General features: G+C 47.0%; 1 protein-coding gene across 1 annotated transcript in view; it reads left to right on the forward strand.

Moving 5' to 3' along the window:
- LOC135245191 (ankyrin-3-like) overlaps window positions 1-23456 on the forward strand; it is a 108469-nt gene that overhangs the window by 19312 nt on the left and 65701 nt on the right. The window contains exons 2-7 of the mRNA XM_064318111.1: window positions 14892-14993; window positions 15555-15653; window positions 17696-17794; window positions 19243-19341; window positions 20936-21121; window positions 21830-21853. Of these exons, the coding sequence (XP_064174181.1) occupies window positions 14892-14993; window positions 15555-15653; window positions 17696-17794; window positions 19243-19341; window positions 20936-21121; window positions 21830-21853 (609 nt within the window). The remainder of the gene's footprint in view (window positions 1-14891; window positions 14994-15554; window positions 15654-17695; window positions 17795-19242; window positions 19342-20935; window positions 21122-21829; window positions 21854-23456) is intronic.

Here is a 23456-nt window from a genome sequence, read left to right on the forward strand (position 1 = left end):
GTGCTGAAATATTCAGCGTGTAATCCACCAGCTGCAAAGAATGGCAGACAGTTTGAGATGCAGCTGAGCAGGTTGTCTGCAGCCTGAAAGGACGTCCACGGCCTTTCTCCAGGAGTAGAACATCCTGGACGTTTTGGGTCGACTAGCGCAGTAATGACTTATTAATGGGCCCTCCGCTCCGCCTGTCAGAACCGGTTAGTGTTGTGCGAGGCGGGTCGGCATCAGGAGTGGCGTGAGGTTCTGTCTGCACCGGGCTCGGTCCAGAGCACCACGCCAGAACCGCGTCAAAAAATGCATCTGAGATACTTTAACTCTTTATGGATAGTGGAAAAGTTAAAAATACTCCTTTCGTACATACACACACACACACACACACACACGGACACGGACACACATATGAGAGGCCTCTCATACACATACACACACATACACGCATGCACGCACATGACATGCACACACAGACACACACACACACACACACACACACACACACACACACATACACACACACACACACACACACACAAACACACACACGGACACACATATGAGAGGCCTCTCATACACATACACACACATACACGCATGCACGCACACATACACACACGCACACACACAGACACACACACGCACACGCACACACATGCCACGCCCGTTGCTGCAGATCCATTAAAGACAGACGAGCCGGAGACAGACGCGTGAGCGGGAGAGTGGCCGGAGACAGACGCGCGAGCGGGAGAGTGGCCGGAGACAGACGCGTGAGCGGGAGAGTGGCCGGAGACAGACGCGCGAGCGGGAGAGTGGCCGGAGACAGCGCCGAGCGAAGTGGCCGGAGACAACGGCCGAGCGAGAGTGGCCGGAGACAGACGCGTGAGCGGGAGAGTGGCCGGAGACAGACGCGCGAGCGGGAGAGTGGCCGGATACAGACGCGCGAGCGGGAGAGTGGCCGGAGACAGACGCGTGAGCGGGAGACAGACGCGTGAGCGGGAGACAGACGCGTGAGCGGGAGAGTGGCCGGAGACAGACGCGTGAGCGGGAGAGTGGCTGGCCTGACACAGAACATCCGCCAGTCTGGGCTCCTCAGCCAGGGAGAGAGCTCCTAATGAAGGAGCTGTGAAAGTAGAGTCAGAGCTCCCAAGGCTTTCTGCTCACCCAGACTCGGATAATAAGGCAGGCGATATTAGATTAACTAGAGACAGGAGATGGAGTTCTGTGAAGATGTGAACTGAGCACTTGCACATACAGTGTAATGCAATATTTCCCCAGTTATGCTGCTCTTGTTACAAATAAGTGGGTATCAGTTTTAGCCTCATGCAATATTTGGTTCCTGGAACATTCCTGCCAGAGTATGTTAGCATTATTATTTTTTCCTACCAAGTACATTTTTCCAGCTTCTTGTATTGATCATTATGAACACTATAGAACACTCGTAGAACATTGTTCAGTGTTATTAGTGTAGAATTCAAAGCTTGTATGGTCATTCATATTAATTTTTGTTCGGATAGACAATATTTATATATTTATTTGGATGATTCTTCAAATGTTATTGATGCATCATCCGTGATGTTTCTCTATTACTAAATGAAAACCATCAGAGAATGATGTCAGTAACTATTCATACCACATTCCAGAACTATCTTTCTCCAAGTTTGACAGACATTTATTGAGATAATTAACATATTCTAAGACTTATATCTCATAGCCAAATAGGAATCAGTCTTAAATGTTCCCCAGCACACTCAAAGTGTTTGCTGGGGTGGTAATAATGGAAATGCAGCCCACCCAGTAGAATGCCGTTTCTGAACAGGCAGATCGCTGCAGTGAAATACTTTGGTGTTATTTGCATCATCAATTACATCAGGTGAAGGACAGTAAATATGGGTTAAAGGACAGAAGAGGCTCCCTGAAATACCACGTGTAATTAAGTGCATCACAGGGTGGAGTCTGTCTGCTCATCCTGGCTCACAAGTCTTTGGAAAAGATGTGTCACAGACTAAAAGAAATGCTGAACTTTAGAAAGTTTATGCTGTGTATTGAGAGATATGTGCTGTATGTGGTCCACTTCCTTTGTGAGTATGTCTACCTGAGTGTGTATGCTCCCTTGCACCTGAGTGCATTTGAGTGAGTGTGTGTCTGTGTGCGTGCATGTGCGTGCGTGTGTGCATGTGTGTGCATGCGTGCGTGTGTGTATGTGTGCATGTGTGTGTGTGTGTGTGGGTGTAATGGAGTGTGTGAGTGTGTGTGTCCGAATTTGTGTGTGTGTGTGCTTGTGCGCTTGTGTGTGTGTAATGGAGTGTGTGTGTGTGCGCGCTCAGCTGTTTTGTGAGAAAACAGGCCGCTGATTTCCCTGGCAGCTCCTGCTCTGGGTGGAACTACCGTACTGAGGGCTCAGGAGAAGGGGGACACTATAGCGCAGGGGACCCAGGAGAGCTGTGTTCTGTACACAGCAGTATAAGAGCCTCCTTTGAGAGGCTGTGAGAGAGAAGGACACACGAGGCCCCATGTGTTCCACTTTATTTCCTGCTGTGACAAAGCTGGAGGACCACAGAGTAAAATTTAGTTACTCACTTCTGTGTCGCAGGTAAAGAAATGAAAGATTGGAGACTAGAAAAAAAATTGATTAACTGGATTTCATGAAATGTACAATGATTTAAATTTGCGCAAATATATTTTACTACTCATTTTTGGCTGCCCATTTCAGACTTTTAAGATCACATGAACAACACAATTGGTTATGTCCTCACAAATGCATTTCAATTTATTCAGTTTGATTTTGCAAGGCTATCACGCCTCATGTTTTCGACTCCAAATAGCACGTTGTGATACCACTTTGTGGTCTCTAAAACTACATTCATCAGTCAGCAATCTCATAAAGCTTCACTCTTCAAAATGATGAATCTTCAACTGAGCCAGGGACCATTCAATCTATAATCAACTCAAGGGTGCTATTTCTTCAGAAATGCTATGCTTGCATCTATGATTTTAATTTCTTTAATCTTTTCCATGTATTGAATTTTGCTACATACAGTGTGATAAATTCTAGATATGATTTAATTATGTTTTACATTTATTATCTGTCTTTGACTTGCAGTTATCTGTTCTCAGCTACTGTGAGCCTGTGTTTGTGCTACTGCTGATGATTACAGATAGGTTACATCGGCTACATTAGCAATTGTTTCACACGTGAAACCTGTGATAAATCACTTGCTTTGATCATATGAAGTGCTATTACATGCAGTTCATGTGCGGATTTATTGTTTATAACTCTGTATAACATCAATAAGACAGCAGTTCTCATTGGCCAATCCTGTAGGAAGGAGCCACCAGTCATGGTAGTGATTGACAGGACACAAGACTCCAGAAGGGAGCACTTTGGAAGAGGGGATAATTTATTTTCTTTGCAGGTGAAGTCAAACAGTGTGTCAGCTGTGACAGTGCTGAGCAGTGCAGAGGGAAATGCTGTAATGTGAAGTGTTGTCCACTAGGGTCTGATGTAGGACCAGTGATCCGCTTCCCTGTGGCTGGACAGGGCGGGATCCCTGTTCCCTGCTCTCTTCTCCACACGGATGCCCTCACATCAAAAACTCTGTCTGTCTGTCTGTCTCTCTCTCTGTCTGACTGTCTGTCTGTCTGTCTCTCTCTGTCTGTCTGTCTGTCTGTCTGTCTCTCTCTCTGTCTGACTGTCTCTCTCTCTGTCTCTCTCTCTCTCACACACACATGCACATGTACACACACATGCATACACACACATGTGCGCACACACACTCACACAGACACATACGTATACTCTCTCTTGTACACAACCATTCTCTCTCCCTTTCTCTCTCTCTCTTTCTCGCTTTCTCTTTCCATCCTCAGGTAAATTTGTAGTTTGTTGGGGGGTTTCTCTGTGACCAAGTGAGTGTAAGGCTGCTCCATTTCTCCCTTCATTTGCATTTATAAATGCATGTATAATGTTGACCGTGTTGTTGTGTATCAGCAATTAGAGCCAACAGATTCCACACTACACAAGAGCCCGCCTGTGCACTGTAATAGTGCGCTACTGCAAGCTGCAGCAACATGGGCTGTGGGCATAAAGGTTCACAATCAGGCTACGTCTCATAGAAATGCAGACATCACTGTTTAGCAGTTCATTAAATGTCCTGTGTTTGCATATTCAGTAGCTTTAGGTAGATTAGGTCAGTGTGGGTCAGCTGTGTCTCTTCCATTCGGGTGTATGGCACAGAACCAGGCAGGGTTAGATAATGCATTCGCACCATAAGGTGGCAGCGGTCAGCTCTATACTCCTGACAGGCGGGGAATACACGGTTTCTAGTCCCAGGGTAAGGTTGTTTATCTCAGAGCTGTAATACCATTTGCGATTATGTGTACATTATTCAGCAATGTTTTTAGAATATTATTATGTATACTGCAATATTTGAGAGTGGCAATTATTTGCATATTTTCTTGTCTTGTGAAGTATTGCAATATCTAATTTTTTTTTTACTGTTTTTGTTTCTGTTCATCTGTGAGTTTAAGTTGTATTCTGTCAGGCATGTGGCACATAACTTTGGATGGTACAATGAGCTGACTCCAATAAACATTTGCGCTTTTTAAAAAATGTCGAGACAAATGCAAATTCAGACAGGATAATTTGTTCACAGCGTCCACAGAAACTGTGACAGCTAGCGTAGCATAGCCAATAGAGTGGTCACGTGAAACTTTCATATTACTCAGGAGCCTTAATGGATCATGCTGTGATTTATAGAATAAATATGTGTGCAATTGCTTTAGTAGACAGGAATATGGCAATATTTAATCCAGTCCCACATAATCTCATTTTGTAATTTGCATTTTGAAAGCCTGATTTGAAATAATCTTTTCCTACTGTAAGTGTTGATTTAATTGGATGAGTCTTTCTAATTAGTAATGTTTACAGGGTAAAAATGTGTTATATTCCAGCTTTGTGGAATTACCATATGAGAAATGATTGGCAGGTTTATTTTTATATTCAACTCAATACATTTTCTCCAAATTATTTTTGTTTGTTCTCTGCCTTTGCTTTTTTTTAAAAAACATAATTTTGTTTTATGAAGTACAGCTTGCTATTACACGTGTATTTCCATATTGCTGGTGAAGCTTTAAGAAAAATTAGACTTTAGACTGTTAATCTTTCATCATCATCGGTAGACTCTGTATTGTTTTGTCACTGTCATGTGCTGCACAGCTTGACAGTCGTTTGGCCTCTTACACAGTAATTTTTATCGTTAATCAAACCGATCCGGAGAGACGGTGTTTGTATAAACCGCGATCGCGCTTGTAGGAAATGATGCGTTGGCGCGTCTGTGCCCTTCACACGGAGAGCAGCGATGGCGGTTTCGGGAAACGGGGCTGAACGAGAGCGGCTCTTCGGCTCTGCCTCCGCCGCAGCGAGAGATCCGTTTCCATGGTTACGCCACATTTCAGGAGCCATGAGCTACGCGCACCATTGTGACCTGCCCGTCACGTGCCCCGCTGCATCCTGGGATACTGCCGTGCGCCGCGAGGCGGACATCTTCTCTCTCAGGATGGGAGCAGATGCCTGGCCACTCCCCCGTTAGTGATGCCAGAGCGGAGTGCGTTGTGATTGGTTGCTGCTCTGAGGTTTGCTGTTAAACTCTGTGGAGAAGATAAAATCATATTGAATGATGTGGTGAAATTTAGGGATGTTCAGGCTGAATTTTGATGCGTAATGTACATGTAAAAAAAAACCTTCAGTCTCAGAAGCCGTTCCATGTGCTGTTTTTGTCAAGGTTAATGATTATGCTGTAACTGCTTATAGTGACATAATTTTTTCTTTTGTTGTTCAGACACAATATGTGAATATCTAAATGAACACATGTTTTCTCTATAGTGTTAAATAGTCAAATTTAAAGTCACATACATTTTGTTCTTATTCAATGCTGAACAAAATGTATGTGACTTTGGGGTGCAGTACAAATGCTGGACTTTCACTGTCACTTTTTGCCTTTAAAAGAGCTTTATAATAGCTGAACATAAAGAGATGTAAAAAAAAAAAAAAAAAAACACATGGCTGACTTCTCACTCAGCAAAAGCATCTTTTTTTTCACATTCTAACTTTAGCCCAGATTCAATCAACATTTGTCATTAACTTGACTAATCATCAAACTTAAGTGAGAGTTTTGTGGATTAAATACAAGTCGTTGAACACACCACTGTACGGAAGTTCACACAGATGTCATGGCCAAAACAGATGCTGTACAAGATGAAATATTTGTTAAACTCAGCTTGAATAGGACCCGGCTTGATTTCTGATGATTAGGCTGCAATGAGAGATTAGAGAAAGTATATTTATGTCTTTTGTGAAACTCCATGCTTGTTCACTTATTTATTTATATATTTATTCATATGACTGTTATACTTTAGTTATCCTTGATTTATCCAGGAATAAGAGTATGTGAATGTTCACAGTGAGGAACAGTGTTTATGAATGTTCATAGTGAGGAGCAGTGTTTATGAATGTTCACAGTGAGGAGCAGTGTTTATGAATGTTCACAGTGAGGAGCAGTGTTTATGAATGTTCACAGTGAGGAGCAGTGTTTATGAATGTTCATAGTGAGGTGCAGTGTTTATGAATGTTCACAGTGAGGAGCAGTGTTTATGAATGTTCACAGTGAGGAGCACTGTTTATGAATGTTCACAGTGAGACAGTGTTTATGAATGTTCACAGTGAGGAGCAGTGTTTATGAATGTTCACAGTGAGGAGCAGTGTTTATGAATGTTCACAGTGAGGAGCAGTGTTTATGAATGTTCACAGTGAGGAGCAGTGTTTATGAATGTTCACAGTGAGGAGCAGTGTTTATGAATGTTCACAGTGAGGAGCAGTGTTTATGAATGTTCATAGTGAGGAGCGGTGTTTATGAATGTTCATAGTGAGGAACACAGACGGCAGTGACATTGAGCAGCTTGTGTAAAGGCGCGGTAGTCGGAAGGCGGTGGGTTCTGGCCCGAGGCCCTGGCCGGATCCCAGAGACCCCGGTTCTGGAATAACTGGAGAAAGGGCACATTGTGCCCGGTAACGGAACCCCCCTACGGCACGGATGACCGGATCACCCCCCCCCCCCCCCACAGCATGGCTGCTGACTGGACCACACCCCCCCCCCCAAACAGTATGGAGGACAGCTTTCAGTGGCAGCTCCTGCCTGAAAAGAGAATGTCTGACCATGGAGGGAAGTCAACAGGGCACTCTGACAATTGGGTGTTCTCTCTCTCTCTCTCTCTCTCTCTCTCCTGTGCCTCAGCCCGTGCAAAGCCCCTGATTCCCCTGTTACCCCTCCCCTCCCCCTCCCCAGTTCCCCACAGTGCTCAGCTCTGACAGATTTGGTGAGTCAGGGAGATCCGTCCTGAGCCGGACGTCCCGGTGCCAGATCAGGGAACGAGTGCACTCACCCCTCCGCTACCGTGGAAACGGGGAAGAGCGCATCCTTATTTTCACTGGGAACCCGTGAGGGCAACTCTGTCCCCTGTCGTCTCGCTCACCGGAAGATGGGTGCGGGGTAGGGGGCGGTGGGGGGGGGTGGTTGTGTGGGTGAAGGTGAGCGGCTGAGCAGAGGGGTATTTTTAAACCCCCCCGTAGTGATGTCACGCTGAATTTTCCGGTCCCGGAGTGATCGGGTTGCACCCTGAAGCGCAGGGAAAGATGGCCGTGGAGGAGGGAGCGGAGGTGGCTGTGCTCGTAAGTGGCTCCCGTTTAAAATGCAAACTTTTGCTTTTCGGCTCCGCGTCGCGTTTAAACCCGCCTGTACAGCTCTGCATGTCCGGGGCTGCCGGCCAGCTGGAAAAGTTTAATAATACTGCATGGCTGGGGAGGGAGGGGGGGCTCGCAGAGGAGTCTAAAGGTGTTGGAAATGTTTTTGTGTCCTGTGTGCGCTGTGCTCAGCTGTTTGTTGAGGAAACGGTGAGGAGGCAGAACTGCACCTGAGCAAGCAGGGAAGCAGAGAAGTTTGTGGCGAGCGTTTTGGAAAAGGTTGCGAGTTCTGTGGAGAGCTTTTGGGAAAGGTGTTCTGTAGCGGAGCTAGCTAGCTAGCTAGCTAGCCGCTCAGTTAGTTCGGACAGAGAGTGGAAGTGGATGCACTTCCTCCTGAGGGTCACCTGCCCTTGACTGAGACTTGGAGGAGAGAGAGCGAGCAGCGGGGTGTGTACGGGCGAGCGGGTGTTCGTGTGGTTAAGTGGGTCACCATGCTTACCTTAAGGACCTCTCCATGGGAACCTCAGGTCCTTCCTTGGGAGGGAGCAACGAGCATTAGTCCAGGAGGGAGGGAGAGATGTGGAGGTCGGGGTGTGTCGGGACGGTGAAACTGAGAAATGTTCTCTCCATCCGTGTCCTCTCCAAACTGAGCGCGCGCTGACCTTGGGGAACCTCCCCTGAGAGTCGAACCTCCATGTATGAAGGACAGAGCCGTGCAGCTGATCCTCCTAATGCTCACATCACATTAGCGAGAGGATGCACACTTTCTCCTGTTTACTGGTATTCTCCATGTCGTAATTATGCTGGTGCAAAAGGCCTTTTTCAGGAAATGATCAGTGCTTTGATAGATAATTCTCACTCTGTACGCTGCAGTTATTTGTTTGTTTGTGTTCCTCCATTGCTATTATTGTATCAATGTCAGTATTACTTATTTTAATAACGTGTTGAAAGGTGTTCTCATTACAGTAAAATATGTCATTTGAGCGCATGTGTTGTGTTTTCCATACATAGGCTGCTGTATGCTGGATGCTAAAAGCAACAATACTGAGCGAATGTGGCACCGGTATTTTCAGTATTGATTCATTGCTGCGTTGCCCTGACAACCTGAACATAAATCATTGTTCTCGTGGTGAAGCTGGGGTTAATCCTATACCCAGTCATCGCTCACTTATTTAGGGTATACAAGCAGGGATAGAAATAATATGCAAGCTGTCACTCAGTGGTTAAACTCTCTGAAATTAAAAGGGGGAAATGTCCTTCAAAGACATCGGTCCTTCCTGATCTTACGGGCGCACAGTCACCACCCTGTAGCGCTTACTAAATTAACCGATGTAGGATGCAGCTACATTTGGGTCCAAGTCACAGTTAAACGCTTACAGCAGATGAACATGGACTCGTGAGTCACGTTGTGCGTGGGATCCTGGGTGCATTTGACACGGACGGTCAGGGGATGAGTTTTTAGAAAAGCGGGGATTGTTATTTGCGGAACCGGTGCTGGCAGGATTGGGGTGGGTCGGGTGACCCGCAGTGTCAGTGAACCCCCGTTTCTCTGCGAGGTTAATGTGCCTGTCGGATGTTCGTCTCTTCGGCTTTTTGAACGGGACAATAGGTCATGCTCACTGCGGGCTGTGCAACCAGCACAATTCTGCAGGGGTCCGGGGAGGGAGGGAGGGGGGGAGCGGAGGGGGTTGGGGGGGGCGGTAGCGGTCGGTGTCATGGATACAATGGCACGATTACTCACCGGGAAAGACCGTGTGTTCATTCACCCGATGCGGCGTCCACCGCACCGAAAATAACAAACGAGGGCCTGTGTCTGCGTGAGAAATGAGTGTGAAAGCTGCTCTCGGAATGGAGCGGATGGTTTAGGCCGTGGGCGTCGGGCTCCAGGCCCGGGGGGCTGCAGCGGCTGCTTGTTCTCACTGTCTTTCAGCACCAGCGACTCCTTCAAGTCGTTGATTGGCAAAAGAATCCGCACGCCTCGTTCCCAAGGCCTTAATTGGCTGCTGTTTGGAAGGAAAACACAGAAACCTGCAGACGCAGCAGCTTTTCTGACTAGATCTTGACACCCCACGCTAGGCAGTGACCACGCGTTTAGGAACTATGAAGCGTTTTTGTCAATTCCATTTCAGTTCTGCCAGTTCAGGGGAATTACTTGATCTTCAGTGGTGGACAGGCCTGCTCTTTTAATCTGAGCCTGTGCTGTGGTCCTAAGGCGTGATCCTTGCTTGGAAAGGTTGTTGCAAAACCCCAATAATCACTCCTTATACCGGCAGCTTGAGCTTGGGAAGCTAATTTAGGCAGGAACTGTATGCTTGATTGCTTGATTGAGTTTACTGTCCGACAAAGACCCAGATCACATCACAAAGCCGCCTCGTGTGTTACTATGGTTTCTCACATACATGGTTATGCATTAACTAGCACACAGCTGTCCTGATTGCGCTCCAGTCTTCAGAGAGCTGTGAGTAATGTGATGTACAGTGAGGGTATTGTGGTTCTGGTGTGGACATTATTGATCTGATCATAGCGCTCACCTTGATTATTCCGGTTCCGGTTGTGTCTGTGTCTGTGTCTGTGTCTGTGTCTGTGTGTCTGTGTCTGTGTCTGTGTCTGTGTATATGTGCATGTGCATGTGTGTGCATGTGTGTGTGTCTGTGTCTGTGTATATGTGCATGTGTGTGCGTGTGTGTGTCTGTGTCTGTGTCTGTGTCTGTGTATATATGCACGTGTGTGTGTGATGGGATTGTGTTTATTCTGACCTAAGCACAAGGTCCATCAGACAGACCGTGTCTGTGCGTATTCGGTTCACTGTCCCCCAGCACACTCCCTCCTCAGGAAGCGGATCCAGCGAGGCTGTGTTCATTTCTGCTGAATCACTGAACCTCCGTAGTCTCATTCATACATACAGCGCTAATACAGTCTTTTAAAAAGTTTAAAGTTTCCTAAATTCTTCCATCACAAAGTGCATAATCTTATTCAGATTGCATCATGGGTAGTTTTAGGCTGTGGATGACTAGTAAGATGATCATCGCTTATTTACTGATACTCAGGATTGTCACTTCTGAGCTAAAGGCAGCATTTTCTACTTATGTGTGAATTACTATAAACATATATGAAATATTTGGTGAAAATTCTGTGCAGATAAAAAAACTCTGTATGCTGGTCTTGAGCGAAAAGAATATCCTGCAAACTCTCTGATGTTGGGGGTGCGGTATTATTGGAGTGCAGGCCTGCCTCTTAATTAGGGGACAGGAGATTGGGAGATTATGGGATGTGCAGTTCAGATTCCCTCAGGCTTAACAGGCCTTGTGTTTCAGTCATCCTTCTCTCACCCCCCCCCCCCCCCCCCCCCCCGCCTCCATGTTTGACCCTGTACTTGCATGAGCTACTGCTTGCGACCTCAGCTAAGGTTGCCATGGTAACCCTGCACATGAAAAATGTGTTCCTCCTTTTTTTTGTTCTGTGGATGATGAACAAAGGGTACGGAAGGCTGTAATGTTAAGGCCAAATTCCTGTCATATGTTTTCTATACGGACACCCTTGAAATTCGATTCAGCATTTAGAAAATATATAAAATCCCATGGCCAGGTTTTATTGATTCATTGCTATTGTAGGTCATCTTGTGAGCTTTTTTGTTGTTGAGAAGAACCCAGTTTATGGGATTAATTTTTCTACACAAGTACTTGGCGTGACCTGGCTGGTTACATTTCTATCATATTTTAATATTAACAGTATCACAGCAACCAAACTCTAATCTTCTGTCTGAAATAGGTTCACAGAATGATACAGTGTCAGACAGCTGTGTCCTGTGCGTGTCTTCACTTCCACCGTTTCTGTCACATTTGCAAAATCGGACAAAGTCACTGTGACATTCCACACAGGTCGGGTACGAATCTGCAGTGCTCCGTGTGCTCATATGTCATGAAACTGAAAAGAACTGTTGTCCGGTATGGGATTATACTGTGTGTGAATGTGAGCACACTGTGTGCCTATAAGTCTATGATGTTAATCCAGGGGTTGTGAACTTTGACCCTGGAGTGGTCATGGCCTTTGGTTTTTACCTAAAAACCGCTTTAATCTATCGGTTGTGTTGAGTAACAGCAGGAGCCTGCAGGTCCCCCCCACCCTCGGGAAACGGGGTTTGGGGACCCCGGCAGCCGTCCAGCACCTGCTGCCGTTCGGGGGAAATTTCTTGAATGAGTTTCTATTTTTATATTTAGTGAGGGGCACTGTATGACAGCGTGCCTTCCCTTGACTACTGTTGCTAAAAACATTCAATTCAGCTCCACATAACCTCATTTATCCCTTCAAGGAAGCTAGTTATTTTGTTGTGGGTTTTTATTTTCATCTTTAGTTTATTTATGTTGATGTAATAAATTGTATTGTTATATTGCTGGTGAGCTGTTGTGTATGTAGCACCTGGATTTTAAACAGGCAGTCCGTGGACCCCTGGGGGTCCTTGAAGGTACTGTAGGGGGTCCCTGGCCAGACTGGTATGCTATGAATACGTAGTAGATTTGGGATATCTATATAACCCTTTTTGCTCTTGATGGGGGTCCCCTGGATTCCTTTGCATTGCAGGCATTTAGCAGACGCTCTTATCCAGACTTACACAACTTTTTACATTTACATTGCGTCCATTTATACAGCCAGATATACAACTGAAGCAATGCTAGTTAAACACCTTGCTCAAGGATACAACAGCAGTGTCCTACCTGGGAATTGAACCTGTGACCTATAGGTTACAAGACCAGCTCCTTACCCATTATACTACACTGCCACCATCCCCCACCTTTGAGCCTGGGCCGGGGTCACAAGGTCGAACACACCTGATGTAGGGAATCTTTCATTTCTCCTCTGTTTGGTGCAGTAATCAGTGATTCCCCACAAGGCACTCACTGATCCCTGAACGACAGCACACTGAGTGCTACAGGAAGGCTCACGCACATCAAAGGGGAATAATACCTGCACCTGGACACCTGTGAGCATCTCTGTGCGTCTGGGAGGAGCTGATTCAACAGTAACTTGAGAAAAGCCTTCCTGAAAGTGGGTCAGGGCCAATTCCATCCTGTTACCATGGAGTTCCATACCTGTATTCATAAAGCATCTCAGAGCAGTTACCATGGAGTTCCAAACCAATATTCATAAAGCATCTCGCATATTCATCAAGCGTGTCAGAGTAGGAATGCTGGTCTCTGTTCAGTTTTCCTTTTTTAACATGTGGCTGCCCAACCCTGTTTCTGGAGATCTACTGTCCTATAGGCAAAGCATGGATGCCCAACCCTGTTCCTGGAGATCTATCGTCCTGTAGGTTTTCACTTCAACCCTAATTCGGCACGCGCTCATCGCTCCATATTCAGGCGAGGCAGGTACTGCTCAGTTTAATGAAAGGGCCTTGAGATTTGACATTTGTGACAGTGATAGTGTGCGCAGCTACTTCAGGTGGTTTTTACGGTGTGGTCCAGAATAAAGAGAATGCCAGCAGCTCTCTGCCTGCCAGTGTGGGGATGGAGCCAGAGAGCGGACTCCATTAGTGAAAAGGCCAGGGAGCAGAAGGAAGACTACAGTGTATGTCTGTATTATCAGGAGCTGTTCATCGTCCTGTCCCCGCTGGACACACTTCAAGACTGGATTTTAAAAATGGCATTTTCATGGGTAATAACAGGCCTATGAAGTGACCTTTTCATGCATTTTATGGTTGACTGCACAATATATAAAGACTTCAACAAAACTATTTTTATTAAAATTTAGAACAGCACAGACTAATTTGGAAAAGCTTCAGCATCTTTTTAAGGGAAGGATTTGACCTTAGTGTAGGCCTATTAGTTCAGTGTTTGGAATACAAATACTGAAAAAAAATTTGAATTTTGGTTAATGTTGTGGTAAACTTGTTCCCATGACTATCTGTGTATATAAGGTTATTTATCAAAGTTATTCGTATATTTTATTTATCCGTAACTATGGAAACAGCGAGTGTCTTATTAGCTCATGCTGACTCGGCATAATGTGATACAAGACACAGTAATAAAATATTGAGAAATTCACTTTTTCATTCATTATTAATGTGTTTCTGTGTACACTTTAAAGGGATGTGTGCCGAGATGTGTCCCTTCTCCTTTGCACCCGCCCCGTTAAACCCCCGGGGACCGGAGTTCCTGTCCGATATCGCTGTGTAAATCTGAGCAAACGTCTGCTTCACTGGAGTTAACCCTTTAGCAGGTGGGATGCTTCGGTCCTGGGAAGCAAAACAAGCGGGACCTCTGCTGCAGTCTCTCGAGCCTGTTTACCGGGAGGGCTGGCGTGGGACGGGCCCGCTAAATATAGCGGGGGTTTTGAGCGTGCTAATGGCACGGAATTCCCCCCTCTCTGAGCCTGCGGATGTGAACTCACATTCTCGCCCCTTCGGCCGTGGCCCTGCGCTGGAGTCTTCACATTGTGTTCTGTTTGAAAAAAAAAAAAACTAAAATAAAGGTTGCATGCAAATCACAAAAAGATACAGACACGCTATGTACTGTTCGAGCCGACTGCAACACGGAACGGAAGAGAGAAAAAAAAGCTCTGTCGCTATGCACTGTCACATTTTAAACTATGCAGGCAGAGGTGAGGTGTTACCTTTGTGAAGAGGCAGTTCTTCGATTCGTTTGCAGTTTCTCCACGGTTTCTTGAAGGGTTGTTTCCATGCCAACCAGAACCCAGCACACAGTCATTGGATGCAGCCTGAGATTAGGCATGGGGGGTTGGATAGGTTAACATTGCACGATGTTGCGTTTAGATCGCTCCTCGATTCAATTAACAGGACACGGCCCATTTAAATCCCGTCAACCGGCAATCTTTCCATCTCTGTGGAGCCCCAGCTGGCCAGGCCACTGACTGGTCTGTGCTGCACTGTTTACCGGACTCCTCATTTACTCTAAACCTCCCCGTCTGACTGACTGCGAGTGTGAGCTTGCTCGTAAATATTTTTAGGCAGCGTTCAAAACAATACTCGGAGTGGTGAAATACTGCGGATACGTTCAGTGCAGAGTGGAAGTCATTATGAGTCTTCAGGTGCCTGAATCTTGTTGTTTTTTTTTTAAATCTCCCTGTCTTCGCTGCTCTTGTCTCTGTGGAAGCTGCAGGGTCTGCTGGGCTAAGTACTCTGTGTTCTGTCTCCTCCCCCCCCCCCCAGTCTGACAGCAACGCCAGCTACCTGCGGGCCGCCCGGGCGGGGAACTTGGAGAAGGCCCTCGACTACCTGAAGACGGGCGTCGACATCAACATCTGCAATCAGGTCAGGCTCTCTGCTCTCTGTCATTGCTCCACCGGTTTTCAGAAGATTTGGGGGGGGGGGGGGCGTACTCTTGAAGGACCTGCAGGGTTTGCTTTGAAAATCACGTCCTCCTTTGCCCAATCAGTTCTGATTTATGAGCCATCATTAGGGAAAGATCTCAGGCTAAAGATATGAGATAAATGGTGCCCCATCATATATCATGGAGGGCCAAGAGAATGCAGGTTTCCATTCCGACCAGTCACTACACCTGCTGATTCCACTAATTAACACAGGAGGGCACTAATTAGTGAAATTAGCAGGTGTAATGATTGGTTGGAATGGAAACCTGCATTCTATGAGCCTTTCTTGGCACATGATTGGGCACCACTGTATGAGATGCTTACAGCAATATTTATGAAGCAACTGGGAGGATTATGATGCTTGATTGGTTCTCTAAAGACTGTATATTTCACCCCTCGGTTTCCGCTGTAAGGTAATATGTGAACTATGACCTGGATGTAAAACGGTGATTGTGTCACCGCGCTGCCCAGTGTCTGTAACAGGGCTGCCTCCTGCTTTCAGAATGGACTCAACGCGCTGCACCTCTCCTCCAAAGAGGGCCATGTGGAGGTTGTGGCCGAGCTGCTCAAGCTCGGGGCCAACGTGGACGCCGCGACGAAGGTCAGTTCCGCTCACCTCCTCCTCCTCCTCACATTCCTCGCCTGTCCTCCTCCTTCTTCCTCTTCCTCTCCCTCCCTCTATTCTTCCCCTCCCTCCTGTTCTTCCTAATATTCCATATTCTTCATCCTTCCCCTCCCCTGCCTCCTCTTCATCATCATCATCTACTTCCTCCTCAATTCAGGGCTGTTGTTCTGGCCTGGCTCAGTTCTTCTGGACCTTTCCAGTTGTTTGGGCTCAGTTCTGCTGAGAAGCTGCTTTAAATGAGCTCAGTGCTCTTCTGCGTGAGCTCAGTGCTCTTCTGGGTGAGCTCAGTGCTCTTCTGCTTTAAATGAGCTCAGTGCTCTTCTGGGTGAGCTCAGTGCTCTTCTGCTTTAAATGAGCTCAGTGCTCTTCTGGGTGAGCTCAGTGCTCTTCTGCTTTAAATGAGCTCAGTGCTCTTCTGGGTGAGCTCAGTGCTCTTCTGCTTTAAATGAGCTCAGTGCTCTTCTGGGTGATGACATTGAGCGGTACAGAACCGCGACCGCGCCACCGTGTGAGCGTGTGATTGGGCGAAGCAGTGCTGCGTCAGGCGAATCGCCCAAGTCACGCTGCTCGCTACAGAAGATTAATGTTCACACGATGCAGAGGTCACACATGCGACCTCACACTGGCCTCACACGTACGGGCGTGTTCTGGCAAACCCGTCCCGGCCTGATACAGGTGTGGAGCGTGTACAAAGGAGCACGTGTGTGTTCTTCCTCTCCTGTTGCCTGTTTGCAATTAAAAGATAACAATGTTCTCCTGTTCTATTAACCGCATAGTGGGTACACAAGGCTCTGGATTTTACATGTATTGCGAGACTTTGTTGTTTTCGAGGAATAAAATCCTGATGTGATATCTCAGCTTTAATTAAGGCTCACCTGCCATTAATCTCATGGGCGAAGGCTTCAGAATTAACAATTGAGCGTTTTTTTAAGTACTGCAATCTCCGAACAGGGTTTAAGAATGCAGTTCTCCTGGAATAATGGATCTGCTTCACATTTCAGTATCGCAAGGTTCAGGCAGGTAAAATGTGCTGCTAATTTAATCTTGGATTTAATTTAACTTCAATGTTTTGGATTGCACTCCAGCACAGAGTGATAACTAAAATGTATTAAATTACTAGGTGATAACTGGTGATTTTTGGTCACACAAGCGTCCACATCATCGTTGGATAGGGAGTCTTTATATGTGCTGTAATTTACACCTGGGACAATGAAGCATTTAAAACTCTTTAGATAACACTATACAATCTGAAAGAAAATGTGTGGGTCCCTGAGAATTTTCAACAAAATCTGCTACTGACCAAAATGTACAAACATAAAAGAAGAATTTTCATAAATTTGATTAAAATTGAAAATTTTTTTAAAAATAGATTAGAAGAATAGTAGTTTATTAGAAGCTGCGATTCGCGATTTTACTGGTCTTAAGAGTCTTAATATTTACCCAGGTCTGGCATTACTCGCTAGTAACATGCACGCATGAAAAAGTGTGCCTGAAAGTGGGACAGTGGTTCTTTACAATCGAAACAGGTTATTTTTACACGACCTGATTAATCTGAAATAACGTGATTTAAAGTAAAGCTGTTTACATTGTGCGGAATCGCCGTGCAGTTTGAAACGCAGCTCGTTTCCTGTGTGTAATGTAAGCGGGCGTCGGCTCGCTCGGGGAGCGTGTGAAGCGGGGGGGGGGCAGTTTATTTCCATTGAAGGCCGGAGCATCCTCTGTCCGCACGCTCCTGCTTCAGTGCGACCGCGGAGAGCATTACGCAACGCAGCCGCCGCCGCCGCGCGCTTTCCACAGCCAGCGAACGCGCGGGCATTCTGAGCACGCCGCTGGGCTATAAAAAGGGCCGGGGATTATTTAAAGATGAGGGTGGTGGTGGGGGGGGTGTTTGGGGGACGGGGGGGGGACGGGGGGGTGTTTGGGGAATGGCACGCGCTTGGCACAGCCCCCCCGGAATGTGAACACAAAGCGTCCGGTTGTCCGGTGCGTGACTGCGCTTCCGATCCCCCCCTGCGCAGAAAGGAAACACGGCGCTGCATATAGCCTCGCTGGCCGGCCAGGCGGACGTGGTGAAGGAGCTGGTGAACCACGGGGCCAACGTCAACGCCCAGTCACAGGTGAGCGCTCACTCTCTCTCTCTCTCTCTCTCTCTCTCTCTCCCCTCCGCTCTGTGTCTCTCTCCTCTCTCTCTCTCTCTCTCCCTCTGCTCTGTGTCTCCAATCTCAATTCTCTTTATTCTGCTTATACATTCCGCGTGTACAACAGCATCACTAAGTAAATTATATCCAACGCTCTGCTCTCTCTCTCTCTCTCTCTCTCTCCTCCTCTGTCTCTCTCTGCTCTCTCTCTCTCTCTCTCCCCTCGCTCTGTGTCTCTCTCTCTCTCTCTCCCCTCCGCTCTGTGTCTCTCTCGCTCTCTCTCTCTCTCTCTCTCCCTCTGCTCTGTGTCTCTCTCTCTCTTTCTCTCTCTCCCCTCCGCTCTGTCTCTCTCTCTCTCTCTCTCTCCCCTCCGCTCTGTCTCTCTCTCTCTCTCTCTCCCCTCGCTCTGTGTCTCTCTCTCTCTTTCTCTCTCCCCTCGCTCTGTTCTCTCTCTCTCTCTCTCCTCTCTCCCCTCTGCTCTGTCTCTGCTCTCTCTCTCTCCTCCGCTCTGTGCTCTCTCTCTCTCTCTCCTCTCCCCCTCTGCATTTCTGACTGTTCTCTCACCTCCTTCCTCTCCCCCACCGACTCACCCTCTCTCTCTCTCTAGCTCTTTCTCTCGCTCTCACCACCCTCCCCTCTCTCTCTCTTTCTCACACACACACACACACACACACAGGCATGCACATACTTACTGATCTTCCTTGCACCAGCCATTCTGGATCCAGTACTTATCTTGTTGGCACCAGCATCAAAGGACTCATTATGTCACTATCTGGCAGTTCCTCTTTCTATTTTTACTGGGAAAAATATAGAATTCAATTATTTTGGAGAGCTTACAAAATCCAACACGATGCATTCAGTGTAATACTGAACATCAATGTTGCACAACACATACCACATATACTGTATGATTTTTTTATGTACACATAATGTTAAATCTGATTTACTGCTGTCTGGTTTACTGTTAAATGCATCTTGTTTATTCAGTACATCACCGGTTCGCTAAACAATTTCCTGTTTTTTGAAAATGGGTTCTTCATTCTGGCCCAGTTGCTCTTTAAAGCTGTACATGAGGCCACCACACGTGTGTCCCTGGACATACCATCCACTCCTGCCTGCAACACGTGCATCTTGCACTGCTCAATCATCATCTTCGCTCTCAGAACATGCACACGTATCCCATGATGCTCTTGCCTCTCCTGCCTCAGACTAATCCTGGAACAGGAGAAAGTGCAGTCAGGATAACTGGGGAATTTCAGGGAATATGACTGTCAGAAAACCAGCAGTTTACATTAGCTGTGATTACGTGATTAATTATCAATGTCAGGTAAATGCAGTGCTAAGCTGTACTCAGCTTGCTTTTATTTTTCTTAAGTTAGAAGACACACGTGTGTGCTGAGATGTTCTGTGCTGTCCTCTCTCCTCAGAATGGGTTCACTCCACTCTACATGGCCGCCCAGGAGAACCACCTGGATGTGGTGCAGTTTCTCCTGGAGAACAGCGCCAGCCAGAGCATGGCCACAGAGGTGAGCATTTAAACCACCCCCCACCCCCCGCCCCCCCAAGCATGGCCACCGAGCGTCTGTCCCACCATCAAGGTCACTATGGCAGGGAGACTCAAATCTACTGTTGGCTTTCATTCTTCCTTAATTTACTGAGATCACGGACTGATTTAGACCTGAGACAGTCGGTGATTGGGATCTCTGGCCAACCAGGGACAATTAATCAGTTAATTACCTGTCAGAAAGGAAAGACACTGACCCGGGAGGCTAGGTTTGAAATCCTCGAACTGTGACATCATAGAGCAGCGTTAGAGCTGTACTATGACATCATAGAGCAGCATCAGAACTGTACTATGATATCATAGAGCAGAATCAGAGCTGCCAATGCGCAGGTATTTTTCTGTTTAGCAGAGTTTCGGGGAGCTTGTCACGGTAGGAGCACCTCCAGATTACTGGCTTGTCTTCCCTAACCCCCCCCCCCCCCCCCAAAGAAAAATGGTTTGGCTGAAATGTAATTTTTTTTTAAATGGCCAGGCCTCCACCACCACAGTCCTCTCTGTGACACTCGCAGTGAGAAAAGGCAGCCGGGCCTATTGATTGCTGCCGTGAAGTGGAATGACCTTGTGGACTCAGGAGATAAGAGAATTCAATTTCCAGCCCCCCATCTGCCCCCCCCCCCAACGGCACGTGGCGTGATTTACGCTAAAAGGAGATTGGAGTGCTCGGGCCGGAGTGAAGTGAGTCGCACGTTCCTCGGCCCAGCTGTGCAAGGGGCCGTCCTTGGGAATGTGCCGCCATGGCAACGGTGCATGAATAATGCATGATGGGAAACGTAGTCACGTGGGAACGTTCCTCTCCCCCCTGCTTAATGATTCATGGTCCCAGTGCTGTTAAAAATGAGACCCTGTGATGATGTAAAAAAGGGCCTCCTGTCTGTGTGTCAGTGATTCTGTCTGAGGAGTCATATAAGCAAACCAGCCCAGGAATCATTTCTTAGATGTTAGAGCTGATAAAACAGCCATTACTGTAACGTTTTGTTCAAACACTGATTTTCATCATAAAGTTGTGATGACTGATGTCACTCCCCTGACTGTGCGTAACGGCATTTCCTGTCCCCACAGGATGGCTTCACTCCCCTGACTGTGTGTAACGGCATTTCCTGTCCCCACAGGATGGCTTCACTCCCCTGACTGTGTGTAACGGCATTTCCTGTCCCCACAGGATGGCTTCACTCCCCTGACTGTGTGTAACGGCATTTCCTGTCCCCACAGGATGGCTTCACTCCCCTGACTGCGTGTAACGGCATTTCCTGTCCTCACAGGATGGCTTCACTCCTTTGACTGTGTGTAACCTCATTTCCTGTCCCCACAGGATGGCTTCACTCCCCTGACTGTGTAACGGCATTTCCTGTCCCCACAGGATGGCTTCACTCCCCTGACTGTGTGTAACGGCATTTCCTGTCCCTGCAGGATGGCTTCACTCCCCTGACTGTGTAACGGAATTTCCTGTCCCCGCAGGATGGCTTCACCCACCCTGACTGTGTGTAACAGTATTTCCTGTCCCCGCAGGATGGCTTCACCCCCCTGGCTGTGTGTAACAGCATTTCCTGTCCCCGCAGGATGGCTTCACCCCCCTGGCGGTGGCTCTGCAGCAGGGACATGACCAGGTGGTGTCGCTGCTCCTGGAGAACGACACCAAGGGCAAGGTGCGCCTGCCGGCCCTGCACATCGCCGCCCGCAAGGACGACACCAAGGCTGCGGCCCTGCTCCTGCAGAACGACCACAACGCGGACGTGGAGTCCAAGGTCCGCCCGCCTATTCCCTCCCACCTGCAACACCTGTCAAAAATTACGTGTTCCTTTTGTTTTGTTTTTTTTAACTTGGTGGTGCTGGAAAGAAATGCAGACTCAGCATAAGGCAGAGTTAGGGTTTTCAGTTCTGTATCAATTTTGCCCTTTTGGGAAATGGATGGACATTCAACTCCTGAATTGAAAAATCTTTATGAGACATTATGAGGCTTTTTTAAATTCATGAAACAGCATGACCACATTCTCAAAAAATAGTCTTGTAAAAATTATCGCAATGCCTAGTTTGCTTGGTCATATTAGGCTTGTTATAAAAACATTACTGTACCACTTAAGCCTGAGAAAGATGCTTGTGAGAAGCAAGGTACACTTTCTGAATGATTTTACTGTGGTAATGTGTCTGCGGTGGCATTGCACGCAAAATGTAAAACTTTGAAGAGAACTGAAAATCGACTGTTTCTCAGTATGTAAAGCTGGCTCCTCATCCTGTGGAATTTTAATATTGTGACAGGATAGCACCACCCAGTTGAGCCTTGTCGGTTTGTTTGTGTGTTTGATGGTTTGTTTGTTTGTTTATTAGTTTGTTGTGCTGGTTGTGGCTCTCCACCCTGTGCCAGTCTTGCAGCTCGACGCCGCCATTGTGACTGTTGTGTACACTAACCGCTCGCTCTCTCTTCTCTGTTGGCCTGGCGGTTGCTCGCCCCGTAGATGATGGTGAATAGAACGACGGAGGTACATAAGCACACGCTCTGCACTCCACACGCCCCCGCCCCCCACGTCCCCACATGCCCCCCTGACACGCCCCCCTCACATCTTAGCACTGACCTGTCCTCGTCTCTCTGTCCTCTGTTCTCTCTCCATGCATTGCTGTAGCTTGTAGTCTCCATGTTAGTATACCTGTGTTGTCATTGAGTGGGGGGCGGGTGGCGGGGTAATACTAGCATGTGTCAGTAGTACTAACAAAGACTGGGTGTGTCTGCAGCCAAACACTGGGCTTCTGAAGGTCACTGAAGGCCAGGGTTGGTGGGAACACTGGAGTGGGTGTGGCCAAGATTCTGCTTAACAACATTTGTCCTTAACTGAACACCGGTGCTGTGAGACTTTTGCATTTTTTAATTTAACTTAATTTAGCTTCTTACATTCTTCTTATCTTCTTTTGAGCTTTTTGAGCTTAACTTCATTAGCAAAAAAAAATGGGGGAGGGGGCTTATTTGGGCGGTTTTGTAAGATATGAGGGTGGGGGGGTGGGGGGGGGGGGTGATTCCTTAAATTACGCCCTTGGTTTGCCAAATTCAAGTTAAGAACAAATGTTGATCCACCAGCACCAATGTTCCCAAATGTTCCGGCCGGACCCAAAGTGGGAGGAGCCGGGCCCATGACGGAGTCCAGCTGCAGAGAGCCAGCCTGCCGGTCACTAGAGCGCAGCTAGACCATGATCCTCCGGCTTGTGCATGAGTCTCACCGCGGCGGTGTCAGTGGTGTGCAGTGGGCGGGGCCCGGAGGCTGCACCGCCCGCTACAGTCTCTCCTTGATTTCCTCCAATCAGGAATCAGCATGGCTCCTTGGCTCCCACGAGCACACTCACTAGGTGGCGCCAGCCTGCACACGAGCGACTCACCAGCGCTGCATGATCTCTGGAGATTACACGCCATTAACACGCAACGGATCACAAGGGCTGCTAATCTCTCCCAGCGTATTATAAACCTGATGGAACCTTTATTGCGCAAGTCTCATGGGTCGTCTGTTCTTTTAAAAAAAATTTTTTTTTAAAAAGGTGTTCTTTCAAGTCAAAATATGCATAATCTACTCAACTTCTTAGGTTGTTTCTTAGGGAACACTGATTGAAATCTGGTGTATTAGTAGTAGTACTATATTGATCCCATATTGGGAAATTTCTTCTGGTCAATCTGATCATTTGTTCATTAAGTTTCAGACCTGGGTCAAATGCGTATTTGTTTTTGATTCAAATACTTTTCTGCGCTTTACTCATCTTGTCTGGTGTATTGGAACCAATGAAATACTCTCAAAAAGTGCAAACCCCACCTTCTGGTCATATTGGCAGGCTCAATTACACCAGACAAAATCAACAGAGCACAGAAAATTATTTGAATCCAAAACAAATACATATTTGACGCAGGTCTGTTAAATTTACACTATCAGATTTCTTCATATGCATTTTAAGTTGTTTGCTTATTAAAGTCAGTTCCTGTGCCCATGTCTCCTGTGGTTTATAATGGTGATAATTCCCTGCAAAGTTGGTGGCAAACCGCTTGTGAATTAATGCGAAAAACAAACTAGCAGGAGTTTAGGGCTGCAAAACCACCTGCTTTGTAAG

Source organism: Anguilla rostrata, chromosome 18, assembly GCF_018555375.3.
Source record: "Anguilla rostrata isolate EN2019 chromosome 18, ASM1855537v3, whole genome shotgun sequence".
Classification (NCBI taxonomy): Eukaryota; Metazoa; Chordata; class Actinopteri; order Anguilliformes; family Anguillidae; genus Anguilla; species Anguilla rostrata.